Below are 25,325 nucleotides of genomic sequence, written 5' to 3'. Positions count from 1 at the left end.
GGTGCCGGGTGCACTGCATCTCGCCCGGGGAGGCACGGACAATGCCACCCCTAAGGGAGGATAACAGTGTCCTGCAGGGAAATTGGGGCGGCTCGGCCGCTGCCATCCCAAGGGAGAAGGTTTGGGAAAGTCTGTGGGGAAAAGGGAAGGGGGGGCTTTGCAGAAGCCGAGGAGGAAAACTACAGGAGAGGGGCTCGACGTGGCTGGAAGCCAATGAAATGCATGGATGTGAAGGGCCTCTCTTAGGATGTTAACACTTCTCCCATAGCTGATGTGTCACCATTTACAATTCTGTCCCATCCGTGTCCTTTCGACCCCCCGTGCCCCCATAGCCCAGAATAGGGAGGAGAGGGTAGAAAAGGCAGCTTTCCGAAAAAGACAAGGCGCTTTCCAGTATGTGTTACCCCAAAAAGACCAATCGAGGTTGCGTCCTCCTCGGAAAACAAAAAGCCTCCCGGCCGCCAGGGACATGCAAGCCTACAGCCCCCGTTTGAGCGCAGACAGTGGTTAAAACTCAGAAAAGAAAAAAAGGTAGCTCAGCCGCCCACCAGGGTCCCACCCTGCTCTGACCCAACTTACCCTCTGGCCTCGGGTGGTGAAATCTTTATCTCTCTCCTCGGTAGTGGAAAATCACGCTAGACTGAGGACACATTCTTTTGCGGTTTGGCTCTCCCAGAGGCCTGGGTGTTCCCGTTAACCAGGGCTCGCCTCTGAAACCCTGGGTTCAGCCACTGTCAGCCTCTGGTCTCCATTCAAATGCCGTCCCCTGACAGGCCACTCGTTGAGCTCAGTCCATCGAGCCTCTGCCAAACTCTCCTCTTTGTTCCCGGGTAAGTCTACCCGGCTCCTGGCCCCTGCAGTCCGGCTGCCCGCGCAGCGTGGCCGCTCCTGGGCAGGTTAGAGAGCACGCCGGCAAGGACAGAAGAGGGTCCCTGGCTGGAACTTCAGGTTTGTTTTCCACCCGGCGCATCAACTCCTCTTAGCGTCTGCAGAGCTCTTGTGGCGACAGAGCTCCTTTCTCTCTCTCCCTTTCACAAATTGATGGAAATAACCATCCTCTGCTACCATTTGTTGCCGCGCGAGACCGGCTCCGGGGAGATGCCTGCAGGAGCACAGCGGGAGGAGAGGAAAGGCAGGGCCGCTTTTCCCCTTCGGCTCTGCGAGGCTCAGTTCTAGCATGGGAACAGACAAAATAGTGACATGGGGCTCGGGTGCAGACACGTGTTTATTGTGGGAGCGTGTTCCCGAGACCCCGGGGCATTGACCAGGGGTTGGTTATACCCCGTGCCGGGGATGGGAACATGAGCCGTGGCCAATGGGGATAGGGCAGGGACAGGGAAACCCTGGAGGCCCTGGGGAGGCAGGAGCGGCGATGGGAAAGGCGGGAGTGGGGGGCAGGGATAGACCGCTGGCCAGGGGGAGTGATAAGGGAACACAGGATCAGGACAAAGGACCGCGGGGGGGAGGGGCGAGCTGGGTCGCAGGACAAAGGGGGAACGTGTGGGAAGGGGGGGGGGGGAATGTGGGGGGGGAAGAAGAGAAAATTACAAATCCCACAGCTCTTTATCTGTGTATCTAAAGTATCAAAAGTATCTACTTTTATGCAATAAAGAAAATAAACCAACATTGAATGATGACCATCCCTCCTAATTGATAATTCATGTGGAATTTTGAAAAAAAAAATACATAATTAGGCAAAATAATCTGTCTGGTACACTGTCTTGGAAGCAGAGCCCACTCATTGCTCTCTTTCAGTGAAACACATTTCTTTGAAAACCTGCTCGTTGAAAATAAAATCCAACAGATCTCCTCTCACCTTGATTAACTTCTGGATATAGTTTTTCAATAAATATATTTGTTTTAAAACAAAATTCAGAGTTGAGTGAAACAGATTGAATGAAAATATCCAAGACAACTCACAGACCCACCTGATACATTTAGCTTGTATTTTTTTGAAGAGCCCCTCTGTTGCTTTTGCTTCATCAGTGACCATCTTTATGATGCAGATGTATGTCAATCTGGTCCTTGAAGTTACTTCCCCTGTGTTCATGCTCTACCCCTGGAAGTGGTCCCAGGATTTTAATTAAAGAACAGAAATAGCAGTCTGTAAATGACAATCCCTTGCTTGCATGGGACAGTTTGTCAAGAAACTGAGAACCAAGTCAATATTTGTGTTAATCCCTTTTACACTGCTTTTATAATCTCATTAAAGCTTAGAGCTGAGTCTGGCTATAAGACAGCTGCTTGCTGTCTCATGTGGTATGCTTTTCCTTCCTACTTCCATACCTGAGATTGTTATCAAGGCAAAGATGGAAATTCAATAAATACTACTGTACCATTTACATCTCATGGGCACAAAGATCACTGATTAGGTTGTATTGGGAAAGTCTGACTACCATGCATAAGGATGTAAAATAATTCCTGAGTGAAAGTGGTTCAAAACATCAATATGAAGCCATATAGTGAGATAAGGGTGATAAAACCCTCTCTAGTCATAGTTGGAGGTTTTCTGATTCAAGATCTCTAACTCTGAAGACAACAAAGTCTTCCCTGAACATTTCTTAAGGAACTTAAAGCTTATACTTACAGCAGCGTTATGCTCTGCACGCATTTCACAGGTTTGGTAGCATTGGATGCACTACAGACTTAACATCTTCTCAAGCCATTTGCCATATGAGAATCTTAATTTATCCATTTAATGTCAGAAAAAAATTGAGTTTGGTTGGCTAGAATTGCATTCTCTCCAAATGCTACCGAAGAAATACCCTGAAGGATTTTTCTTCAACTGTTTCCAGACTAGTTTTGTTACAACTAAAGCTGCTCCGTGAGCTCAGGTGTTTTCTGTACTTGTAATGGAGGCAGCCACAGCATTACACTAATTCCAACATATGGATCATACATGACAGTGTACAATGGCTAAAACCAGCAGTTCATTATTCATCTCTCTAGGAAGATTTAAGGATAAGTCCTTGCAAAACTGGAACTCAGAGACATTTATGTTCCATTTAAATATTCATGACAGCGTTGTTATCTTCTCAGTTCCTCCAGTGTTGGAGTTAGCTTTTTTTGACTTAGAGAAAGGGCAACATTTAAAACTCAAAAAACCCTTAAAAAAAAAAATCACTAAAACTCTTAAAGAAACCCCACCAAACACATCATCATACTCCACAAAAACCCTTTTTCCTCATAATATTAAAAAAATTACAACTTTATAATCTCATATTTCAATAAAACTCTTCTAAAAAAATCCTTTATTAATAATAAAATAGATTTTTCTTCCTTACAAGTCTCCAAAACCAGCTTTTACAATTATAAAAATTATAAACTCTTTAGCTCTTGTAAAATTGTAAACTTTTCAACTCTTTCCAAAACATTTTAATTTAATTACAAACTCAGCTTATTTACTAATATTATTAATGACATTTAAAAAATAAGTTTTAAAAGTATTAAAAATAATACCTTATATCATTACCCTTCATATCTTTATACAATTTTACAACACAGAACTAACCTATATTTTATTTCTCATATCAAAACACACTCTTCACTTCCAAAATTCATAACAAAAAACCAAAATCAAATAAACTAACAATAATTATTTCAAACACCTTACCAAACATTTTCAAACTAACAAAACTGTCATATCTTTTTTTTATCAAAATACACACTTATAAAGTATTTCACATCTCCAAAAATCAAACAAAACCCATTATTACTGCTTACTCTATCAACTTATACAACTTTCTATTTCTACAAAAACTGTTAACACTCAAAAATCACAATCTTTACAACTATAACAAAAAAATATTACCAATACCCATCTTTTACTAAATTAAAAAATATTCATATATCTATCAATACTTTGTCAAATGCAATTTTTACTTCTACACACAAAAAACAACTAGTTATACTTACCAAAACTTTTTACAAACTTTTCCTTCTTTAAATACACCCCCAAAAATAAAAACAAACAATAACCCCACATACACAACTTTAAAATTAGCCACATTTTTAATACATTAAAATATACACCACACTTTTAAAATTCTCTCTTCCCCCATAAATCAAACAATTATTAAAAAAACACACCACACTTTAAAACACATTTTAAATCAACAACAAAAAAAACCCCTCAAACTACATCTCAAATAAAATGAAACAAAACTTTGCATATCTTCAACTTTTTAAATAACACATTTATAAAACCTAATCCTCCAATTTTTAAACACTTTTCAAATAACACAAAATTTATAAAAAACCATCCAATTTTAATCAAAGACACTGAAACAAAAGTTAAAAACCCATTTCCACTAATAACGTAAAACAAATTGTACTTATATTTCCAAAAATACAAAACCTAAATACAAAAAATATAAAACCATATCACACTCAAACTCACACCAAGAATTCCACAAACAAAAAAACCACACAAACTTAAACCACACAAAACCCCTACAATTTATATCAAACATTCCCTATTCTACCTACAAAACCTACAAATCTTAAAATTTTATATGAATATTTAAACTATAAAAATTATTAATATCATAAAACTCTTTAAACAAAAACAGAATATCCATCATATTAAAAATCCTGAAATATTTGAATTTATAAAACTTAAATATTAAAGAAACAACTTAATACCTTATAATTAACCAATCCCTAAACAAATAATAAAAAATTTACTCTCCACTTCCTGAGCCATTGATCATTCCAGAATCAGATCTAGCCTGTCCACTTTGGTTGGAAAACTGAGATTATGAAACTAGGTACAGATAAATCCTAGAAGAGATTAAATTTAAGAAATTGTTAGTCACTAGTAAAAGCAGTACTGAAAATTTTAAAACTCAGTCTAGCAGTGCCTTGAGGCCAAAATAATTGAATATTTCTAATAAATGCCTGAGCCAAGTATGATCCTGAAATTATTTTCTTACAAGACTATGGCTTGAATGCTCATGAGCACACATTTTTCAAGTATACAATTGCTTTTAATTATCTTTGAATATTTGAAATAATAAAGCTCACAGTCTTTTTCAAAGATATCCAAGTTTATTATTGAAAAAGAAAGTAATAATCAAATGTGCATGATACAGCAAGTAATTGCATTTGTATATGTAAACCTTGATAAAGTAAACAGCATCCCAAAGACAAATTTATGCCATGAGTGTCTTACAATAGTTAATCAAATTTACAGCTTTTTCCTCAGTGAATTCTTTTACTTCTAGGGTACATAGATACTTGTAAAAGCAGTCTTAAAATACAAAATAAACTGAAAGCTGACATGCTGGAGGAACTTACAGCTTTTGCACAGAAAAGTAGATTTCTCCAAAAACATTCTCTCTTACTGTAAACTTGATTTAAGTATTACTTACAAAGTGTAGATTTATGAGTAGAAAAAATAGCTGAAATTTTGTTCTTACTGCTTACTTAGAAATCAAGTTGTATTTAAACATTGCATAAATTTCAAATATATACACATTTTAAGAAATCTCTTATGACTATGATATTGCAAGTTAGCCAGAACTATCAGAGTAAAAAAATGACTGAACTATCTTATTCAGTTAGATTTTACATGAGATTATTTCCAAGAACTGACATTTCAGTTATACTACTCTAGGTAAAAATTAGAGCAAACTGGTTGGAAGATTATTCAATACGAAATTCCAAGTAATTTAAATAGAACATGAAAAGAAAATGTGATCTGATTTTTTATTCATTATTAAAAGAAAAATCATCACGTTCTCAGTGGTTAAAATCTCACTAGCTTTACACTCCATTAGGTTTAACCCTAATTTCTCACCCTGTTGCATCATAACAAGTAGCTCATACCAGTAAGAATGCAAACTCCAGAGAACAGCTAGCAATACAGAGGTTGTATCAAAAAGACAGAATGAGCCAACAGAACTCACACAAAGTCATTTTGGGTGCAGTGAAGAGGAAATACACAATTACATTTCAAGACTACATCCCGGTCCTAGATTTAAAAAGTTCCTGTATACCATGGAATAGTGCAGTTATTTCCCTACTGTTGCTTGTTGTGCCATTATAACTTTGTGCTGTGATGGTAACATTGTGCTATTATGGTAATGGCAAGCTTACAACAATCCAAATTTCTAGTAAATGCATTTGCAATGGCAATATCAGATAAAAACTGTCAAAACTAATCCATTATAGAAATTTAAAAATTATACAACTAGGATATTTAGGGTGTATGTGCATGTGTAGGAAGGGACACAATGAGAAAAAACTCTGGTGCTTGGGGAAGTGACTGAAAGGACAGGAACAGCACAGGTAGAGGTGCCCCATCCTGCCTCACACTGCTTCATCCCACCAAGGCATACCAATTTGTAAAAAGCACCAAACAGATTTGTTTGGCATCTCAGTAAGGGACATCCAAAAACAGCCTGTAAAAAAATCTGCTGTAACAGAATTGTCCTGGAAATTGGACTGTCACCCAGAGGGCAGTGTGCAACAAAACAACAAGAATAAATAAAGAATGAGCCAAAGGAGAAAAAAAAAAAGAAAATATCCGGAGGCCTGTCCCCATGCTTCATCCTCAAACCCTTATTTTGCAGAGCCTGATGCAATTCTGGAACAAAACTTGCTGGAGTGAACAGGAGCCCTTTGCTGCCTTCAGCTCAATCTCATCCTCCACATGCTGGTTGCTGAATTTGACCTCAGAGGAACATGTGTTTTGCGGGCATGAGATTAAGTATGAAAGGACTTGGGAAATTTTTTAAGCTACTAGATTTTCTACTACAGGAATATAGGTTAGAATTCACTAAAACACTTTGAAAAAGTGTCACTGTATGCATTTTAGTCAGAAAAAGTATGCATTGGAATCAATGTCTATCTAGAAGTGGAATTCTATTTGAATTCTAGATTCAGTCTTAACATCAAATAATCATTATGAAATGCTGTCCTTTTATTTGTTTCACACTTTACCCCTAAACAAGCAACATCAGCACTTTATGAGGATTCCAAAAAAATATAATGCTTCTGGAAGTACTACTGCATTTTAAGTGATTACTGATACCACTATTTTTATCTCTGTCCATTTTCTTAATAGAAGCTAAATAGAAAATGTGATATTTTTTAAATTTTCCATCAACTTTATCACATTCATAAGTAGCCGTTTGTATAAAATGAGTTTTATTGATAAGGCTATTGCCCTGTATATACAAAAAAATCTAGTTTATAATAGTTTCAAAGAAAATTGGTGACAGTTACAGGCTAACTATACTAATTTGCCTCCAAACAAATTGTGACATATTGCAAAAGTTTGCTAAGTCCCACAATGCCATGTAGGACTTGACAGGTAACACCAATAGATTCCATGGCTCCAGAAATTCTCTCTGGTAACACTCTTAGTTGGAGTCTGCAGTGGAGTAAGCCACAGCAAGGAAAGAGTAGATGTGCATTATCCATATGATTAGACTGATCATCTTAATGGCACATTAAGAATAAAACATCAAAATTTTTGCCTTTCTCCATATTAATACTTGCCCTGAAGCTATGTTTCCCAAGGTATTTTTCCTTCCATATAACTTTTTATGAAGGAAACTTCTTGAAATTTATTAATTTTTCCATTAAGGTATTTATCTACTAACCTATATTCACCAGTCTGTCTAAACATTTTCCTTTTGAGCTTTCCACAGGGCATAATTGAACCTAACTGTCCCTCAGAACACAATTTATGACAAGTTGTTGTTGGAAAGGCACACAGCTGATGTGTACTTCATATTAGTGAAGATATGCACTTCCACAGAAACATCTAACAAAAAAAACCAAAAGCTCACTTATCATTCATCATTGCTATTGAAATTTTAGCCCTGTCACCATTTTCTCTATAAATCCTTTAACAAAAAGGGTTAAGAAAGAATTGAATCATTAACATTGGAAAACATCACCAAAGTTATCAGGTCCAATCTTTGACCAAATATCACCATGACAAATAAATCACAACAGTAAGTGCTATGCCCAGTCATTTCTTGAACACTTCCAAGGATGATGACCCCACCGCCTCCCAGGACAGCCCGTTCCAATGCTTTCAATGAGAAAATTCTTCCTGATGTCCAACCTGAACTTCACTGTGAGCAGCCTGATATGATGTTCCCTTGTCTTGTCCCTAGCTGCCTGGTAGAAGAGGCTGACTCCCATCTTGCTACAATCTCTTTCCAGGTAGTTGTGGAGAGTGATAAGACTCCTCTGAGCCTCCTCATGTAACTAAACAATGACAGCTCCTTCAACCACTCCTCCTATGATTTAATCTATCCAGATGCCTCACCAGCTTCACTGCCCTTCTCTAGGCATGCCCCAGCACCTCAGTGTCTGCCTGGAATTGAGGGGCCCAGAACTGGACACACATTTCAATGTGTGGCCTCACTCACATACAGGGAGACAATCCTTCTGCAGAGCCTTCTTGGCCTCCAGCAGATCAACAATCCCACCTAACTCAGGATTGTCTGCAAATTCACTGAGGATACCCTTGATCCCCTTGTCAAGATCATGGATGAAGACATTAAACAGAACTCGCCCCAACAGAACTGGTTCCCTTGGGGAACCACTCCTGACCAGCTGCCAGCTAGATAAACAGCATTCACTGCCACCCTCTGGGCATGGACATCCAGCACTAACCCAGCTAAGAGTGCACCTGCTGCCACTTTCTCCAGAAGAATGCCATGGGTGACAGTTTCCAAGGCTTTACTGAACTCATTATAAGGTTTGCCTTGTTTCCAAATATCCAGGGAATATCCAATATCTCAATCAGTGTGCTGTGGGAGCCTGAGCTGAACATTCAGGCAAGCCTCAGCACTCAGCTGTGAATACTCTTAATGCCTCCCTCTTTGTAGAGACAAATTTAGGGGAACCTCTCATTAGGATGGCCAGTAAAACAGAATCCTTATCTTCCTTTTTTTATTCACCAAAATTCAGATCTCACACATTAGGCACAAATTTAGAATAAAAAGTTGTAAGAAATGAGGTGTATATCACATATCTGGACTTGGTGCCATTTCTGAAATGGAAATTTCTTTTGTCTGAAACAAGATGCAAAATTTGGTTAAGAATAATTGACACATTTTGAACAAATACTTTGTATATAAAAAATCTAGTTGCTCATGCAGTCTCTCTAAGGGTGCATGCATAGAGCAAACTTTTCATAGATTAGATCTGCAATGATCTAAAGCATATTTGCACAAACTGAGGTTCTAAAGCTTTGTCAAATTTCACAAATGCAGCCTGCATGCACAGTCTAGTCATACTAGTCATTTGTTTGAAAAGACCATATTTAGCATATTAAAAGATCATTCACCATTCAAAAAATACATTATTCCTGAGGACAGTGTGTGCCTTGTTCTTTAGGAAAATAACATGCAGTCAATGGAAACAGCATACTGAGCAAAATCTAGGAAAAAAGTTTCTGAGCTTAAGCAACTGGCTAGATGGTGGCAAGACCTTTACACACTGTTGATGTCCTCCAAATGTAAAGGACACACAGAGTGTTTCTCCAAATTTCTTGTGCTTTCCCAGTGCATAAACTGCACCATGTCAGATCTACATACTTGCCTTTCATATACTTCTACATTCCAGTGTTAAAAAAAATCATTATATATATATAAATATATATGCATGCAAATCTCAAATACAAAAAGATTGTTTAATGTGGTTTTTCAAGTCCAATTGGAATTTGCCTAGGTATGTATTGACACGTGCCAATATCAATAGCAGAAACAAGAAAGTATAAAATAATATTTCTGATTTTTGCTTAATTTTACCCTACACCTTTATAACTTGGCCCAGCCAAGACATTTTGTTTTTAGAGAAAATATTGGAAAGAGCTCATTTGTGACCTTCTGAAGCATTCAATTATCACTAGGTGGCACACAAATAAAAACTGTGACACAGTAAAAGCTGTCAAACAGTGCTTCACAGTCCATAGAATGAGACAGAGAGACAATAAATTAAATCAAATCTTGTGATTCTATTAGCACTGAAGAGAGTGCAGTAATTTTTTTCTGATAACAACTCCTGAGGGACTTAATGCACAACCCAGAATATGAAGGAATGAAACAGCCTTTCCAAAACACGGCAAGTCGAGTTCGATCAGCCCTTTATCACAGAGTGAATGGGTAATGTACCTGATTGGGCCAGATCTTCAAATTTTTCTTCAAATTTCTTTCCTCCTTTCAGGCAGTACTATAGATACCCCTACAAGTGCCTTGTCTTGCTTGTAATGGAGCTGAAATTAACCAAGAAATCTCATTAAAGTGGTGAAACAACTGAAGAACTTAAAAGTCTGATGTTAGGCTCTCTGGATACAACAAATCCTAGTTAACTACTTTGATGGGCTCTTGACTCTTGAAATTAATTTCAGTGAAATAAGATTATTTCACTGAAATATTATTATTGTGCTAATAAATACGAGTGAATACTTGACACATGATTTTGCTGCAGCTTTATCCCTAAAAATAATGTCAAAATTTGTAGACTTTGTAGCTACTGTGCTTTGCTAACTCTTTGTTTTTCAGATTTTTCTCATCCAATACAGAGAAGCATTATTTAAAATTGTACAAGAGAAACAGAACAACTGTAACACTGTTTATCCATTCCCTTCCCTGCAAGGTATCCCTTCAAATTTGTTTAAACATGAAGTGCTTTTCCTGTATTATGAAATGTTAGTAACAGACAATTTCATCACCAAAATGTGACTATTAACCACAAGCAACACTGCAGTATGCTGTTTGCACATAAAAACTAAAATATGATGCTTCAATGAACATCTACTTTTTTAGTGATTTTATCAAAAAATTCCTCCCCAAAGTGTACGAGGACATACTAATAATAATAGTAAATCTATGAGTAACCATTGCGTGTGTATGCATTTATATACAATCTGTATACATATTTGCCTGTAGCCAGCTCCAATGTTATGACATATTTAGACCAATAAAAGAAGCATACATTACAACAATATTTACTATTACAATAAGAAGAACATTGTTACAAGTTGCTCTTCTCCTTCCCTGAACAAGCAAGCCACGATGTTATACTGTATGTCTCATATATATCAGCAGAAGCTTGCATCCTATAAAGATATAATTGCATTTTGAAAAGAAAATAATTTGCACTGCATGGGAGTATTTCAAGTTAGCACTCTGTGAAGTCATGGAATCATTGCCCAGGCAGATCAAGAGGAACAGTAACATAGTATGAAAATGACAGTTCTTTCATTCTGGAAGCATGTGGAGATGGCCTTTCACACACAAAAGTGCAAAGACAAATCAACAGCTGTGTAATTTTCAAACAGAAAATTACCTTCTCCTGGTGCTGCTGTTTTCTTTCTGAATTTGGACTTTTTGGTTTTCAAGATGGGTAAATTAATGATACTGATGTGCAAATCTCAAACTGCATAGTATATATTTAGCAGCCACAGACCCCTTTTTTTAGGGTAGGACCACATCCACAATCTCAACAAGAGACTAGGACAAACCTGACAAAACAGTAAGCCTGAAGGATCAAGTTATAGCCACAAAGGCAACAACTGCTCTTTTCTTTAGAGTTATTACAGATAGAGCAGAGCAATCAGAAGCTGTAGAAGTAGTGTAGATCACGTAAGTTGGTTTTAGTCATGCCGTTACTCTATAGGTTCACAGGTAATTTTCTGTTTCCATCATACTGATAGTATCTTCATAAACAGCATGAAAATCCATTGCCTGTTTTTAAAACAATGTCCAGATTTTCACTCTGGACAAATTTCTGAATGCCAATTGTCATTGGAGCTCATCACAGACCAGTTACAGGTAAGGCTTTTCATTGACATCACTGGAAACATCTCAGTGGCCACCAAAATAAGCAACTGTACTGCCTAGCAAGAACATATATACACCATCACCAAACCTCACACTGATGCCAGACTGACTTCATTTTGTAAATTCACTCTCCAATTTCAAACAGTGTTTTTGTTGCAGCTTGGTAATGACTAAGGCCATTCATGGTGATACTGTTTTCCATTATTTTTCCTTTCTCTTTGCAAATGTTCCAGTTCAGCCTCATACATCATTTCCTGGACTAGGTATTTCTCTCTTCTCATTCTGTCACACAAGTCTTTCGGTATGTCTGGAATTAGGTAGGCAATGAAAGACTTTATTCCAAAAACAAGGTGCTGAAAAGAAAAACAAAAACAAAAATAATTGCTTAACATATAAATAAATATTCTTTTGTAGGACTACACTTTAGAGTCTAAATGTCTGTGGCAAAACTGACTGAGATTAAATTTGTGACTGAAAGGCAACTCCTTTAGTTTTTTTTAATAAAAGCACTCCTGTGGGAGTAAATGAGTGATCTAAAAGAAATGGGCAAATGCTGAAGTTTTCTAAAAAGGAAAACAAAGGACAGAGTTAGTGACTTAAATGAAGATGTGACTACAGGATATGCTAGGTTGATCAACAAATACCAACTCTACCTACAAGCAGTCTTTGGTCAGGGCTTATCATGGAAATAGGTAATCAGATTCCTGGGGAGTATGCAATACATACTTCTAACTTAGTATACATGATTCAACTTTTATCCTATCCTAGAATCATGGATCCTTTTCCTGACACACATTCTATCTTGTAATAACTCTGCCTAATATACACAAAACTTACACTTAGTTTTCGATAAAATAGGAAAGACTGGGCAAGGAACCAACAGGATGTATAAGATGACTGTTAAAGAAATATCATTTTAGAGGAGTTCTACAGCAAGTGCATGCTCTGCCAACTCTTTTTGAAGTAGTTGATAGTCAACAGTTTGGGGAAGACAATTTTTTTTCCTCTGTCTTGACTGTAATGAACAAACAATTGATTAATATTACAATTTACTTATAGGATGACTATAAAGAATCAACTCAGACTTACAAAACGTAGAAAGGAATTGCTCCTTTCCACAACTAACCTCAAATACTATGATGAAGGCCAGTCGTGCTGCCAGGACATGCCAAAACTGCAAAGTGAATTCATATGGAGTTGAACTCCATGGTGGGGCTCTGTAGTCTCTGTACCTGCAAAGCAAAGAGAAACCCAGTGAGTTACCCTGTGCTCTCTTGAGCAATTAATACTTTTGACATGGTCAAGTGGTCTTTAGTTCATCCCAGATCTGGCTAAAAGGAGAGAAACTGAAGTGAAAGTACACTTCAAGAGGTGTTAAACTGAAAGGGAGAGCAACTGTCCAGAATACAGGCTATTAAATAAAGCTGTTTGTGAGACAGTACTTTGTGCTTTCAAAAATCCAGAGGAAATAGTTTATTTTATTGTTACAAAGCTGGAGTGTTAGGTGTCTTGATTCTAAATTGGTTCCTGTCTTTGTTTATAAGCATTTGAGAGTCTCCAGACAAAGTTTGCATAAATGAAATATGTTTCTAATTTAAATTAATGCTCACTGCAAAACTAAGTCAGAAAACAGGAGTGCACTCATGTCCTATTTAATTTTTATGCTGTATTTCTTATATTCATCTTGCATAACTGTTTGCAATCTCAACCTGGGTTAGAGAGGTAACAAAAATTTAAACTGGGTATTTAATTTATTGACCTCAGAATGCTTAGCAAAATTGAAATGAGGATTTTTACCCTTATTGGCAGCTGGTAAAACTTTTAAATTAAATAATTTATAGAGACATGAAAGATAATGGCTTGCGAGAGTCCTACAAAAACTTCAAACATAAATTTCCAATATGTTAGCAGTGTATCTTCCCACACATTTCCCAAAAGGTTCTTTGCACCTGAGGCTGCCATGTTGAACAAACATGAACTCCAATGCTTTTAAGGGCAAAAAAGAAATGCCGCCAATATCAGCACTTTCAATTTACTGTCTGAATTAATGTCCATGGCTGTATTACAGTAAGTGAGAGCAAGGAAACATACCTACAGTATCCTGAGTAGCCCATCCCAAGTTCACTCAAATCAAATACTGACAAACTGCTGTTGACATATCCTTTTAAGCATCTGAAAGAAAAAGCCATATGGGCAGCACTTTCTTCATAAAGTGGCAATACAATAAACATCCTGTATGTAAACATATTCTGCTATCAGATACTGTGAGCATAATACTTTATTTGCTTATCAGGACAAAAGCAATTCTAAAATTTCATGCAGAGAAGCAAAGTTTACTGGAAAAAAAAAAAGACTAACATCTGTTTCAGGTGTTTAAAAGTCTATTTTCAGCACTTCTTATGGTTTTGCTTCTTACCTGCTGGGAGATGCAAACCAAAACTTGTTGCTACACTGCTTTTAACTGTTTTGTAAAATTACTGAACTTTGAAAGATGGATAGAAAGGCAGAGAGCAGAATAATTTAACATCCTTGCAGAATCAGCCACCAATAATGCAGCATATCCAAAAAATAACAGGTTTTATGAGTTTTCACCAACAGTAAAATGAACAGTGTATACATACCAAATAGTTCTATTAAAGGCAAAAATGTATTACTACTATTAATTACAGATATCATATAAATATATTGATTTATGACTGTAAGAGTGAATTTTTGCTGTTGCTTGGAAACCACAGACAAGAAAGATATCCTATCTTCTTTGAAATCTGTCTTGTTACTTAACTAAAGCACATTTGAAAGTCAAAGAAGATTTAAGAAGAGATGCATAAGGAATCCTTTTATAATCTGAATCTTCAGATTTGCTGTAATACCTCAAATCACTACTGACAAAAGAAGAAATAGAATTACATAGTTCTCTCTTAAATGGGTAGGGTGAATTAAGCACTAACATTTTTCTGATACTGTCTCTTTTCATCCTATCCCACTTCATTATTTTTGCCCTTAAACTCTCTTTTCCTCTGACAGCTCAGGAAGGGTAAATCACTATTTTTGGTAGCATATCTGTGTGTTTGGGAATGTATTGGGAGAAGACAGTATAGACCTACTGCAGATAAAAGCTTATCGAGAAAAGATCTGAAAACTGATGCACTGTACAGACTTTTCTGTTCACATTCAGAAGGAAAGAGATGATTTTCCACTTATATAAACAGCTACGTTGTAAACTCTTTGGAAGGGCTGACTTACACTTCACATCTGGGAAGGTTTGCACAGATGTAAAAGAAATGTATCTGATGTATGTTATCATAGAAATACAGCAGTAAATTGTGCACCGAAAAAATACATGTATATATAAAGAATATCTTAATTACTTTTCTTGTCTGTACCCTTGATCTGTACAGGGACCATATTTGTATGCATAGACAAAACGTGGAATGTAATCAGAAGTAATGGCAATAACAAAGGCATTGGTGATGACAGCCAGAACTCCAATTCCTTCCAGAATTCCATACCAAATACCTAGAAACAAGAGAAATTTCAACAAAATAGTCAGTTTTTCATAGTCATATAAAGTCATACTAGTGATAATAAAATCATTATTAGTCATACAGTTTTCCTTTCTTGTTGAGAATGAGTTGAGACAGAAAAACTAGTCAAGATGAAGCCATGTTCCCACATTACAGCCACCACCCGTGTCACCGAACTGAAATCTTACAACAGGGCACACCCTACTGAGAAGATACAGCCAAGCAACAAAGGCATATCCGCCATTTTTTGTTATAAAGGCCAAATAGGAGGTTCTGAAAAGAGGTTTCTTATTTAATTGAATTTTAAATTAAAAGTTAATTCAGCCCTTTTATTTAATTTCTAAATTAAATTTATTTTAGACCTAGAGTTCCACAAATCAAAAGACTAAAATATTTTTAGCCTGTTTTCAATATTCAAACTATTATGATTCTTTATTGTAAATGGGAAACAACCTTGAGGAATCCTCTTTGCAAAGCAACTAACTACCCTTTTGTTGCCAAAAAGAAAAGTTGTCACTGAAATCTATTGGTTATGTTACCATCTTGATACATGAAACACTTCAGGGGTTAAGCTGTTCTCAAGAGGAAAACCCAAAGAGAGGGTAGCTGACAGTGACAGCCATTAGCTTCTCTCACCTATATCTGTTGCTCTTGCAGGCATGGGTCTTCGCCACTGAGTGACAAACTTGTATGCATCTAACCTGATTTCTATGATGTTGTTGAGCAGTGCCAGGAGAGGTGCCAGGGGGAAAGCAGCAACAAAAATGGTGGTAAAGCCAAACTGTAAAACTAGACAGGCATTTCTGTGGTTAGAAATCAGAAAGTCAAAAAATCTTTTAACAATGCAACATAGTTCTACCTTCTGAAGAAAACCAACACCTTCCAAATTTGCTCACCCATCTCTAAATATTCGTCCATTAAACCATGGAGATTCATAGGTTGCAGATTCCAATCTTTTTCCCATTGAGGTAGAGAAATTTTATTCTCCATTGATTGCCCTTTTCTCTTCATTTTGCGTCGTGACCACCAATTCTGTAATAAACTTTATTAGATAAAGAGAGTATTAATGACTGCTCTGAGCAGAGATTTAAAATATGTTCTGGTACTGTTTTGAAATAAGTGGACCTATTTTGAACAGCATCTGGATGATGACTTAAATATTTTATGGGAAATTGTACAACATCATCTTTGATACAAAGCAAACAAAGCAAAAAAAACTTATAAAATATCTTATAATTCTGCATTATAATTTTGATTGTATTTAATGTAGCATGTTTGGTATTGTACAAATAAGCTTTTCAGAATATTGAATATGCTTGCATGGACTTTTTTTATTTTGGTAAGATTTACCTGAATGATTAAATTAAAGAAAAAAGAAAAAAAATCATGCATAGCAAGAGCACTAAAAAGTAAATAATGCTTTATTTCAATCCTGTTACAGACAAATCAGGACAGTGGAATTCAGTAACAATGCCATAGTAAAATATACTGAATGGTAGAATACATATATTTTTGAACAAACCTAAAGATCTAGATGCTCTACAGAATATTTATTTTCTTAAAGCAGGAAAAAGTATTTAAAAAGGTGTTGCTGAATGAAGGTGGAAATATTTAAGACTATTCTTCATAAAGCTTTGCAAAGATCTTTCCACAAAGTAGTTATAAATATTAAGGAGATAGTAGGTTCATGAATTAAATGGGTTATGTAAATGAAAAATATTATCTAGTACTGACATATGGACCAACTAAAGACTACTATTTGTTTCCAGATATGGAAAAGAGATTAAAGATGGGAAATAACTTTCTTGTAAGTATTTTGATAAAAAGGCTGCTTTTTTTTTCTCAAGCTAATTTAGTGTTTGGCTCTTAATCTCTCTTGCTACTGGAAGAGCAGTTTGTTAGTTTGTTTGAAAGATAAACTATTGCCTATATTGCCAACAATGGTTTTGTCAAAACACAACATTTCTTTCTGTAACAGAATACAAGCATGTTCTAAAATAAATTTTAGACAAAGTTAACATCCTGCTTGGCTGAGAAGACAGGAAGTCTGGCAGTTCAAGTAGGTTTCTCAATTTCAAAAATCTTCATTCTACAACATACAGTGCGTTGTCTCTCATGTGCAGAACAACTGCAATTGCATGTTCTGAGCAAAATCCTTTCTAACATATTTTCAAGGTTGAGACTTCAATTTCATCAATATTTGATGATTAATATTTTACTGGACACATATTTTTTCAGTTTCAAGAGAAGTATAAGACTCTTAGCTCATTATTAAATTCAGAGGCTGAACATATCTTTATTATGGAAGATGAAATCATAATACGTAACTGAGATGCTTAACATACCCTGAGAATCTTTATCTTAGAGCAGAAGTTAATGCTTTCCTTGGGAATAAAGTGACAATAACTGAGGTGCAATGCGTGAAAACATTCTCCAAACATAAAACCATTTTTCCCTAGCACTGAATCATGCTAACATCTATTATTGTTTTCAAAATTAACATCTGAACTTACGGATAGCCTAGTTCCATGAAGTTGTTCCACATTTGTTTTAAAACCATAATAACTCCCATTTGTAAGCATAGATCTATCAAGCAGCCACTAGGATGACACTGAAATGAAGTAGAAGAGATCAACAGCTAAAATCAGAGAACTCTTTTTTTTTATTATTTGTTCAGAGTGTAAATAAAAATATTAAGTATATATGTTGAAAAACACTAATCTTCATCTGCAAAATATTAAAATAAAGGTTAATAAAATAAACATTAAGAGACTTCAGCTGAACAACCTTTTGACATATTGTTAGATATTAGATCATATTGCCTAATTTAAAGGTATGTGTACTAGATATATATGATACATACCATTTCACTTAGACCAGTAAGTACTTACTCAGTTAAAAAAAATGGAGCAATATTTCATTTGCAATAATCTAAGTCTAAAGAGAGAATTTCTGGTACTGGTATTTTATCTATATCTATCTATCTATATATACAGCCATATTAAAATGTTAAGTAATTACAGAACAATTTTTCAATTAATTGACTACAAAGCTATGATATTTTACTCTGTGCTACCAAATTTCAGTAGAAGAAATCTGTTTTTCAGAGAAAAGAGGAAATTTCACCATACTGGTGATTTGCAATTCTAACATTCAAGTTAAATTTTGAAAATATTATTTTTCTCCTTTCAGAATTCCATAGAATTATAGATTATTTTGGGTTGGATAAGGACCTCTTAAGATGATCTATTCCAAACTCCTGCAATAAGTATGGCCATTTTCAACTAGATGAGTCCCATCCTGTGGCGGTGTGTATTTTTATAGGATTTTATTATGTTTTGTTTTAAGAGTTAGGCATTTAATGTTAGGTAGTTTCAGTTGGTATGTTCCTTGTAACCCCTATTTCTTCCCCTCACAATGGTTTCTCCCAGGCTGTTTTCCTGCCACTTAGTTGTCCCTCAAAGTGCCAAACTCCATGTTCCTCCCCTCATATCCTTAAAAGGTTCTGTCAATCCAAGTTGTGCTGCCCACCTCCCCTGTCTGTCATTGTAGCCACATCCATTTGGTTCTCAAAAGTTCCGTGTGTTGCCCCTTCCTCAGCACCCCATTGGATTGTTAAGCCTGCTCCCTCCCCTGTGCTGTCCTCATTGGATTATCCCCGTTGTGTTCTCCTCCCCTAATGGCTCCCCATTGGATGTGAGCTGTTTCCACCCCTCATACCCTCCCGCCCTTTATAATGTGCTGCCACCTTCATTCCTGTGCCTTACTTGTCCCTGAACCCTCCTAGGTAATAAATGACCTTGGAATTCATACAAGTGAATTTGTATGATTTTTTTCTGTTTGTATTTATTTTCTCTGTTTGTATTTTCTCTTAATTTGCATGAATTTTCTCTGTTTCTTTGCTTCAGTCCATCGTTTCTGCTTGGGAGCTGTGATACCCACGCCACAGCCAGCCACGGGGAGCTGCCATCCCTGTGAGCACTGCCACCCCAGAGGTCTCGGGAGAGATACGGGGGCAGCCACTCCTGTCGTGCCCTCCGGCCACAGGGAGCCTGCTAGCTGGGAGACCTCCACACTGTGGCCGGGCAGAGACACCATCCAACCTGACTTTGAATGTTTCCAGGGATAAGACATCCATCACCTCTCTAGATAGCCTGTCCCAGTGTCTCACCATCCTAATAATAGTAATTTTTAAAAAATCTCTTCCTTACACCTGGTCTAAATCTAGCCTTTCTTAGTTTAAAATCATTAATCCTTGCCCTGTCTCAACAGGCCCTACTAAGTTTGTCCCCTTCTTTCTTACAAACACTTCTAAGTATTCAAAGGCAGCACTAATGTCTCCTTGGAGCCTTCTCTTCTCCAAGCTGAGTACCTCCAACTCAGCCTGCCTTCATAGGAGAGATGTTCCAGCCCTCCAATTCATTTTTTTGCACCCCTCTGGACCCATTCCAACAGATCTATTATTTTTCTGTGCTGACAGAAACTTATCAAGTTGAATAAAAAGCTGATGGCTTTATGTCCTCTACCCAAAAATTCCAGGTACCAGGAGATTCCAATCTTGTAGGATTCCCAGTGCTTCTGAGGTAAGGGGCTTATTACTGATGGCTTTTCCCTAAGGCAGAGGCAGAAATAACTTGTGTGGCCTTGGGCAGGGTCACTCAGCACACTGGAGAACAGAGAAGGAAAAACCCATCTCCTACATCCTATCCTTTGCTAGAAATAAGAGTTTAGTATTTGCTGCACTTGGAATAATAAAATCTTTAAAGTGGGCTTCAACCACTTCCTTTTTACTCATGGAAATACCACAGGAACACAAACCAGGACTGCTTACCTCTTCCAGCCTCCATCTGTTAAAAAGCTTGTTGTACTTTCCTGGGCGGCCTGCAAATCTGGAAAATAAGATTTCTGTTTCTCAGTGAACATTCCAGAAACAATCTGTATCAGCAGCTGTTTCATAACATCCACTGAATTCAGGAAATATCAACAGAATAAATCGCACAGGTTTAAATCTGGTGTCCATAGGATACGGAAGTTTCAGAACGCTAAGAAAGACCACCATTTTGCAAGGTTCTGTAGGTTCTGCAGGAATGGTGTGACCATAACAAAATTGAAGATGAAGCGAGGTTAGATCTGTGCTGTATCTCATGCTCTATCTAACCTAAAGATACGCACAAAAATTGGAGCCAGAATTTTTGCTTTCTACTCTTGTATAAGGTTTGCCAGACAATATTTACGATTTGTTTCTGAATACAGAAATGCATTCTTGGAAATGTAACTCAAGGGGCATAAACAAGAAAAGATCAATAAAGCCTATTAACACAGGGCTAAATACAGACCCACATCTAGGAAGTGGCTGCATTTTCAAAAGTTCTGTGTTCTTGTTTAGTAGGAAAGTCGTTTACACCCCCATAATGAAAGTAGAATTTTTACCCTCTAGTTTCATGAGTAAACATTTCAAGGGTCCAACCCTTACATACATCTAGAAATATTTAGTGTTTTAATTATGCCCAGAAACCAACTAGTACCTAAACCTTACAGTTCAAACTGTTACTGTATGTTCTTCAGATCTATTAAATTAGTGAAGATTTTGAGTTCTGTGCAAGTTTTCTTTTAAGTGCAATTGGAAAAGATAATTTACCTGCCAAGAAAAAAGGCGATGTAGAAGATGGAGCTGTTCAAGTTGACAAACTGAAAGAGGAACATTTTCAAGGCAAAGCTGTTTTCCCACTCAGATTCTGTTCTAGGATGCTCTTCAGAAAGACACAATATACATTATATAAACAAAGATGAAATTGAGTTATGCATAAGTTTGCTTACAAATCAATCAACACTAACAAAACAAGGGATGGTTTTAAGCCATGGTGCCCCATCATGATGCAATTGATTTCTCTGCATTGCCCCACCTCAGACTATGTTGTTTCTATGTGAAAACTAGTACATAGAAGCCCCTTAGTTCAGCATAAATCATAATCCTATGGGAAGATACCTGTTTCACTTCCATGAAAACATTTGGAAACAAGGGCAAATTTTTATCTTAAGATTAAAAGTATCTTGATTCAAAAGAAAAATTCAACACAAAAAAACCCACAAAACCAAACCAAACAACAACAAAATCTCAAAACAAAGAAACCCCAAACCAAACAATGAACCAAAACAATCCAACACCCCAAAAACCTGAAAGAACTTGGAATCAGTAGAGCTGCCAAAGGAAGCAGAGGTGAAAGAACCACTTAAAAGTTACTTGATTCCTCATCCAAGCTTCTCACCTTCTAAATACTTCTGTAAAACCTTTACTTCATCCTCAAGAGTTCCCTTTCATAATGCTTGTGGAGTGCCAAACAGTTTATAATTCAATGAGCAAAGGACAGAGGTTCTTTCTTGGCTTCTTTTGGAAAGAAACACAGGAATGTATAGCAGGGCTACAAGCGTTCCATGTGGGTCTTCCCTGGAACTCTTTCCTTAAGGTTTGTAGAACATTATGTCTGAATTAGAATTTGGTGATAATATTTACAAATTAATTTTTACAAAATCCATCTTTGTTGGACATATCAAACTTGGAATATAGTACATTGGTAGAAATTTTAAAGCATGTCAGTTGTAAAAGCATATTATTTTTAAGTCTACACAGCCCGTATTTGTCAGTTAAAATTTGTACTACTTAACTACTCTGGTCTACAGATTACTAAATTTGGATAGAAATATACAGGATACTACAAGCTTTACATAAGGACAGCTGTTTCCAGAAGGTTGTTCTCTTCTGATGTAAAACACCTTACAAAGAAGATGAGGTACCTATCTGAAACACCTAATGCTCCATATTATGTTTAATTCAGGAAAACTTTTTGGAAAAAAATTTTTTAATGTATTTTGGGAAAAAACTTGCTTATACACTTAATTATTTTCTTTCCCATTCTATGACACATAACAATAAAATATATTAAAATTAATAGAAATAATTTTTATATGAAAGAATACTTTAAAGTATTTTATTAATTCGAGTAAGTTGACTATAAATTCTAAATTTTTCTAATCTGTTCTACTGCCTGTTAGGTGAAGCACTATAAAGTTTTGAGCATCTCATTACTGTAACCAAAAGAGGGAGCTGTGGAATTTAAGCAGCCAGCTGGAATTTAACCAAGACAAGATCACTTGTGTATTTTGACATGGACTAAAAGTGAGCATGTAGAATGAAACACTAAATAGTAACACATTGACACAGCCAGAGATCTTAAATTCTGTCTTTGCTTTCTTGTAATCTATAATCTAGAAAGCTTTATGACTGTGATTGAATCATAACTAGAGGCTTCAGTATAAAATTTTAATGTTACAGAATTGGAGCTACTTCAAAATTCATGACTTAACATTTTTATCTGGGACAACTTAATTTTATCTTAACCCATTCTCTTCCATCTGAAAGATCAAATTAAAAATTAATAAAAAATAAGCATTTGGGGAAAATGGAAAAAAACCCTTAGCATGCTAAGAAAGAATAAATTTTGACTTTTGCTTGAAAATAAGATTACTATTTTTCAGTGTATACTATGAAACACTAAAAGTAGAAGTATAAGAATAAATTCCTTAGTTTTATTTTATTTCCTCGGTGAAATAATTATTTCTTTTCTTTCTGTGATATTTCTCACTTGCTTAGGGAAATGCCAGAAACTTACTTCATAGATGAAGTTTTCAAAACACTTTTTTAAAGGTAAATAAAGAAGTATACTATAAAGGTATATGCCACAGCCAGCAAAAACCACACCATTAGTAAAGACCTACATACCTAAGTCTGTCAGGAGATAGGCAACTTTTTCATACACCTAAAAAAGAAATTAAGTGGTGTAAGTACAGGACAACCTGGCTGTTGTGATGACAAATCCACAATGAAAACAAGCATCAAAAGCATGGTATTCTCTTGCTCTGTAGCATCAAGGTATTGCAGGACAGTTCTCCTTTCCATGAATACAGATACTAGCTGAGGATCAGCCTTGTACTGAAAACTTTCCTCTATATATATTGACTATCTCTGGTCTTTATTTTAAATCTAATTCAGCCCCTGGCAGTTGCCAACTCTGAAATATATTTCCTTGACTATACTATGAGTAGCAAGTTATTTTTGATAGCTTTGCTTATTCACTTCAATATATGTTTTATGATGTGGAGTGATCATATATAATAACACAAGTAACTAGAGGACTCTGATTGGAAGAATTATTTCTTATTGCAGCGAGTGCAAGTCCTTAAGAGGACTAAAAGCCAATATTTGCTGGGTTATTATTCCTTTTTATCTGTGCTTGCATGGGAACAGAAAGATGAAAAATAATAGTGCAGCTGAAATAAGAGTTTCTGTCTGTGTAATGCTATAAGAGCAAATTATTAAACCTGTGCTGTTACATGACAGAAAAGACACCAAAATCATATATCACAATGATTCTAGGACTGTGCAACACTGCATTTTAATAAGAAGTCATTAATCAAAAACAACTTAGAAACCAAATACTCAGTCAAGAAAATAATGTAGTTCCAATTAGAAATCTATTGCAAAATGCAATAATAAAAAAATACAAATAAAAGCAGCAATCTGTACCCCTGTAACTTGGTGATATAAGCAAAGATGTGCAGTGACAAATTACAGAGGAATTAGAGAAAAACATCAACATTGTATCAGAGGAGGAAAATCCACTGTAATACTAGCTTCATACACAGCTGCATGAACATGTATATATCTAATACATGATTAACTCAGTAAGCTTGTAAAAATCACTCTTTAAAATTAATTGCTCCTTTAAAAGAACAGAAGACTTACAACATTGAGTGACATGATGATCATAAAATTGATACAGACTCCAGTGCCAGATGTTGCAAACTGCCAATACTTCTTGATGAAATACCACTTGAAAGAAGCAAACTGCTCCATGGCTACCAGCCGATACACCACAACTGCAAACACTGCAGTAAGGACCAGTGAAATCTACAGGTATGTATTTATGAGTAGAGGTATTAGAACAAAAGGAATCACATCTGAAATAATATCCACTGAAATAATAAAACAAGTGTTTTAAAGATTGATATTTGTTTTGGAGAGCAGAATTTGAGAGAACAAAAAACAAAGATAAGTTAAAACATTTCTTTACTATTCTTTTCCAATATAACTATATTCTATCTTGTGAAACAAAGAGGTCCCTGAACAAGCAGTAAGACAATCAGTTTTGCGTATATTATGTAAATCCACTAATCTTAATGAATGCTCATGGTGAGTTACTATTTACATCAGAATAAGATGAATTAAAATACAATAGTTCTAATATCATTAAACATCACCATGAAGAATATTCCTGAGACAGACACCATCAGTCGACTGAGCTTATCAGGGAAAGGTTGAAAAGGTTCAGGTTTTCCTGTGATGGGATTTACTCTTTCCACTTGAGAATATTTAGCTTCAAACTGGGGACGCAGCTCTTCCTGGAACGACAGGGTGGATTCCATTTGCGGTATTACTTCTCTCAAGAATCAGACATACATGTGCTACAAAGTAGAACATTATACTGATATGGATGGTTTTTTTATAATGCTACAACTCAAATACCTAAATAATTTGCTCTTTTGAAAATCCTTGGAAGCAGTGCCAGAGTGCAACAAAGAACAGAAACCACAGGAGCCTTCACCACTATTTGTGGGTGTTAAAAAGTATCATGGGTCACATTGCTGACTTAGACACTAGATTGTCTGCGAAAATTGATAACACAACTATAAATTAGGCCCAATTATGATGGTGTTGTTTGTGTTATGAGAGCATTTATTAAAAATAGCCAGCAGCTTCTATCTACTCATCCAAGCTGTAAAACAAGTGAAGTCTATTGACTTAAGCTGCAATTAAATCACCAATATAGATAAATTACAGCTATACTTGCTAGTGATTAATGGAATAAAAAAAAAATTATTACTGCTGATGCTGATAGCAGAATATTCAGGGATAAGCTATGCCTCTCCAAGGATA

General features: G+C 36.1%; 1 protein-coding gene across 8 annotated transcripts in view; it reads right to left on the bottom strand.

Moving 5' to 3' along the window:
- Window positions 1–5,029: 5,029 nt before the first annotated feature.
- Window positions 5,030–25,325, bottom strand: part of ANO3 (anoctamin 3) — a 112,530-nt gene continuing 92,234 nt past the window's right edge. For 6 of the 8 annotated variants that reach the window (XM_077784400.1, XM_077784399.1, XM_077784401.1 and 3 more), the window contains 12 exons: window positions 24,650–24,790; window positions 24,135–24,299; window positions 23,112–23,148; window positions 20,973–21,084; window positions 20,166–20,223; window positions 17,848–17,945; window positions 16,231–16,376; window positions 15,971–16,123; window positions 15,179–15,326; window positions 13,902–13,982; window positions 12,937–13,042; window positions 5,030–12,163 (listed from right to left, as the gene is read on the bottom strand). In XM_077784400.1, the coding sequence (XP_077640526.1) occupies window positions 11,981–12,163; window positions 12,937–13,042; window positions 13,902–13,982; window positions 15,179–15,326; window positions 15,971–16,123; window positions 16,231–16,376; window positions 17,848–17,945; window positions 20,166–20,223; window positions 20,973–21,084; window positions 23,112–23,148; window positions 24,135–24,299; window positions 24,650–24,790 (1,428 nt within the window). In that variant the 3' untranslated portion in view covers window positions 5,030–11,980. Of the gene's footprint in view, window positions 12,164–12,936; window positions 13,043–13,901; window positions 13,983–15,178; window positions 15,327–15,970; window positions 16,138–16,230; window positions 16,377–17,847; window positions 17,946–20,165; window positions 20,224–20,972; window positions 21,085–23,111; window positions 23,149–24,134; window positions 24,300–24,649; window positions 24,791–25,325 lie in introns of those variants that run through there. The other 2 variants (XM_077784403.1, XM_077784405.1) reach the window with 2 other exon arrangements.

The sequence above is a fragment of the Lonchura striata genome, chromosome 6 (assembly GCF_046129695.1).
Source record: "Lonchura striata isolate bLonStr1 chromosome 6, bLonStr1.mat, whole genome shotgun sequence".
Lineage (NCBI taxonomy): Eukaryota > Metazoa > Chordata > Aves > Passeriformes > Estrildidae > Lonchura > Lonchura striata.
Note: the sequence above shows the minus strand (reverse complement) of the source record. Positions and strands in the feature narration are given on the sequence as shown.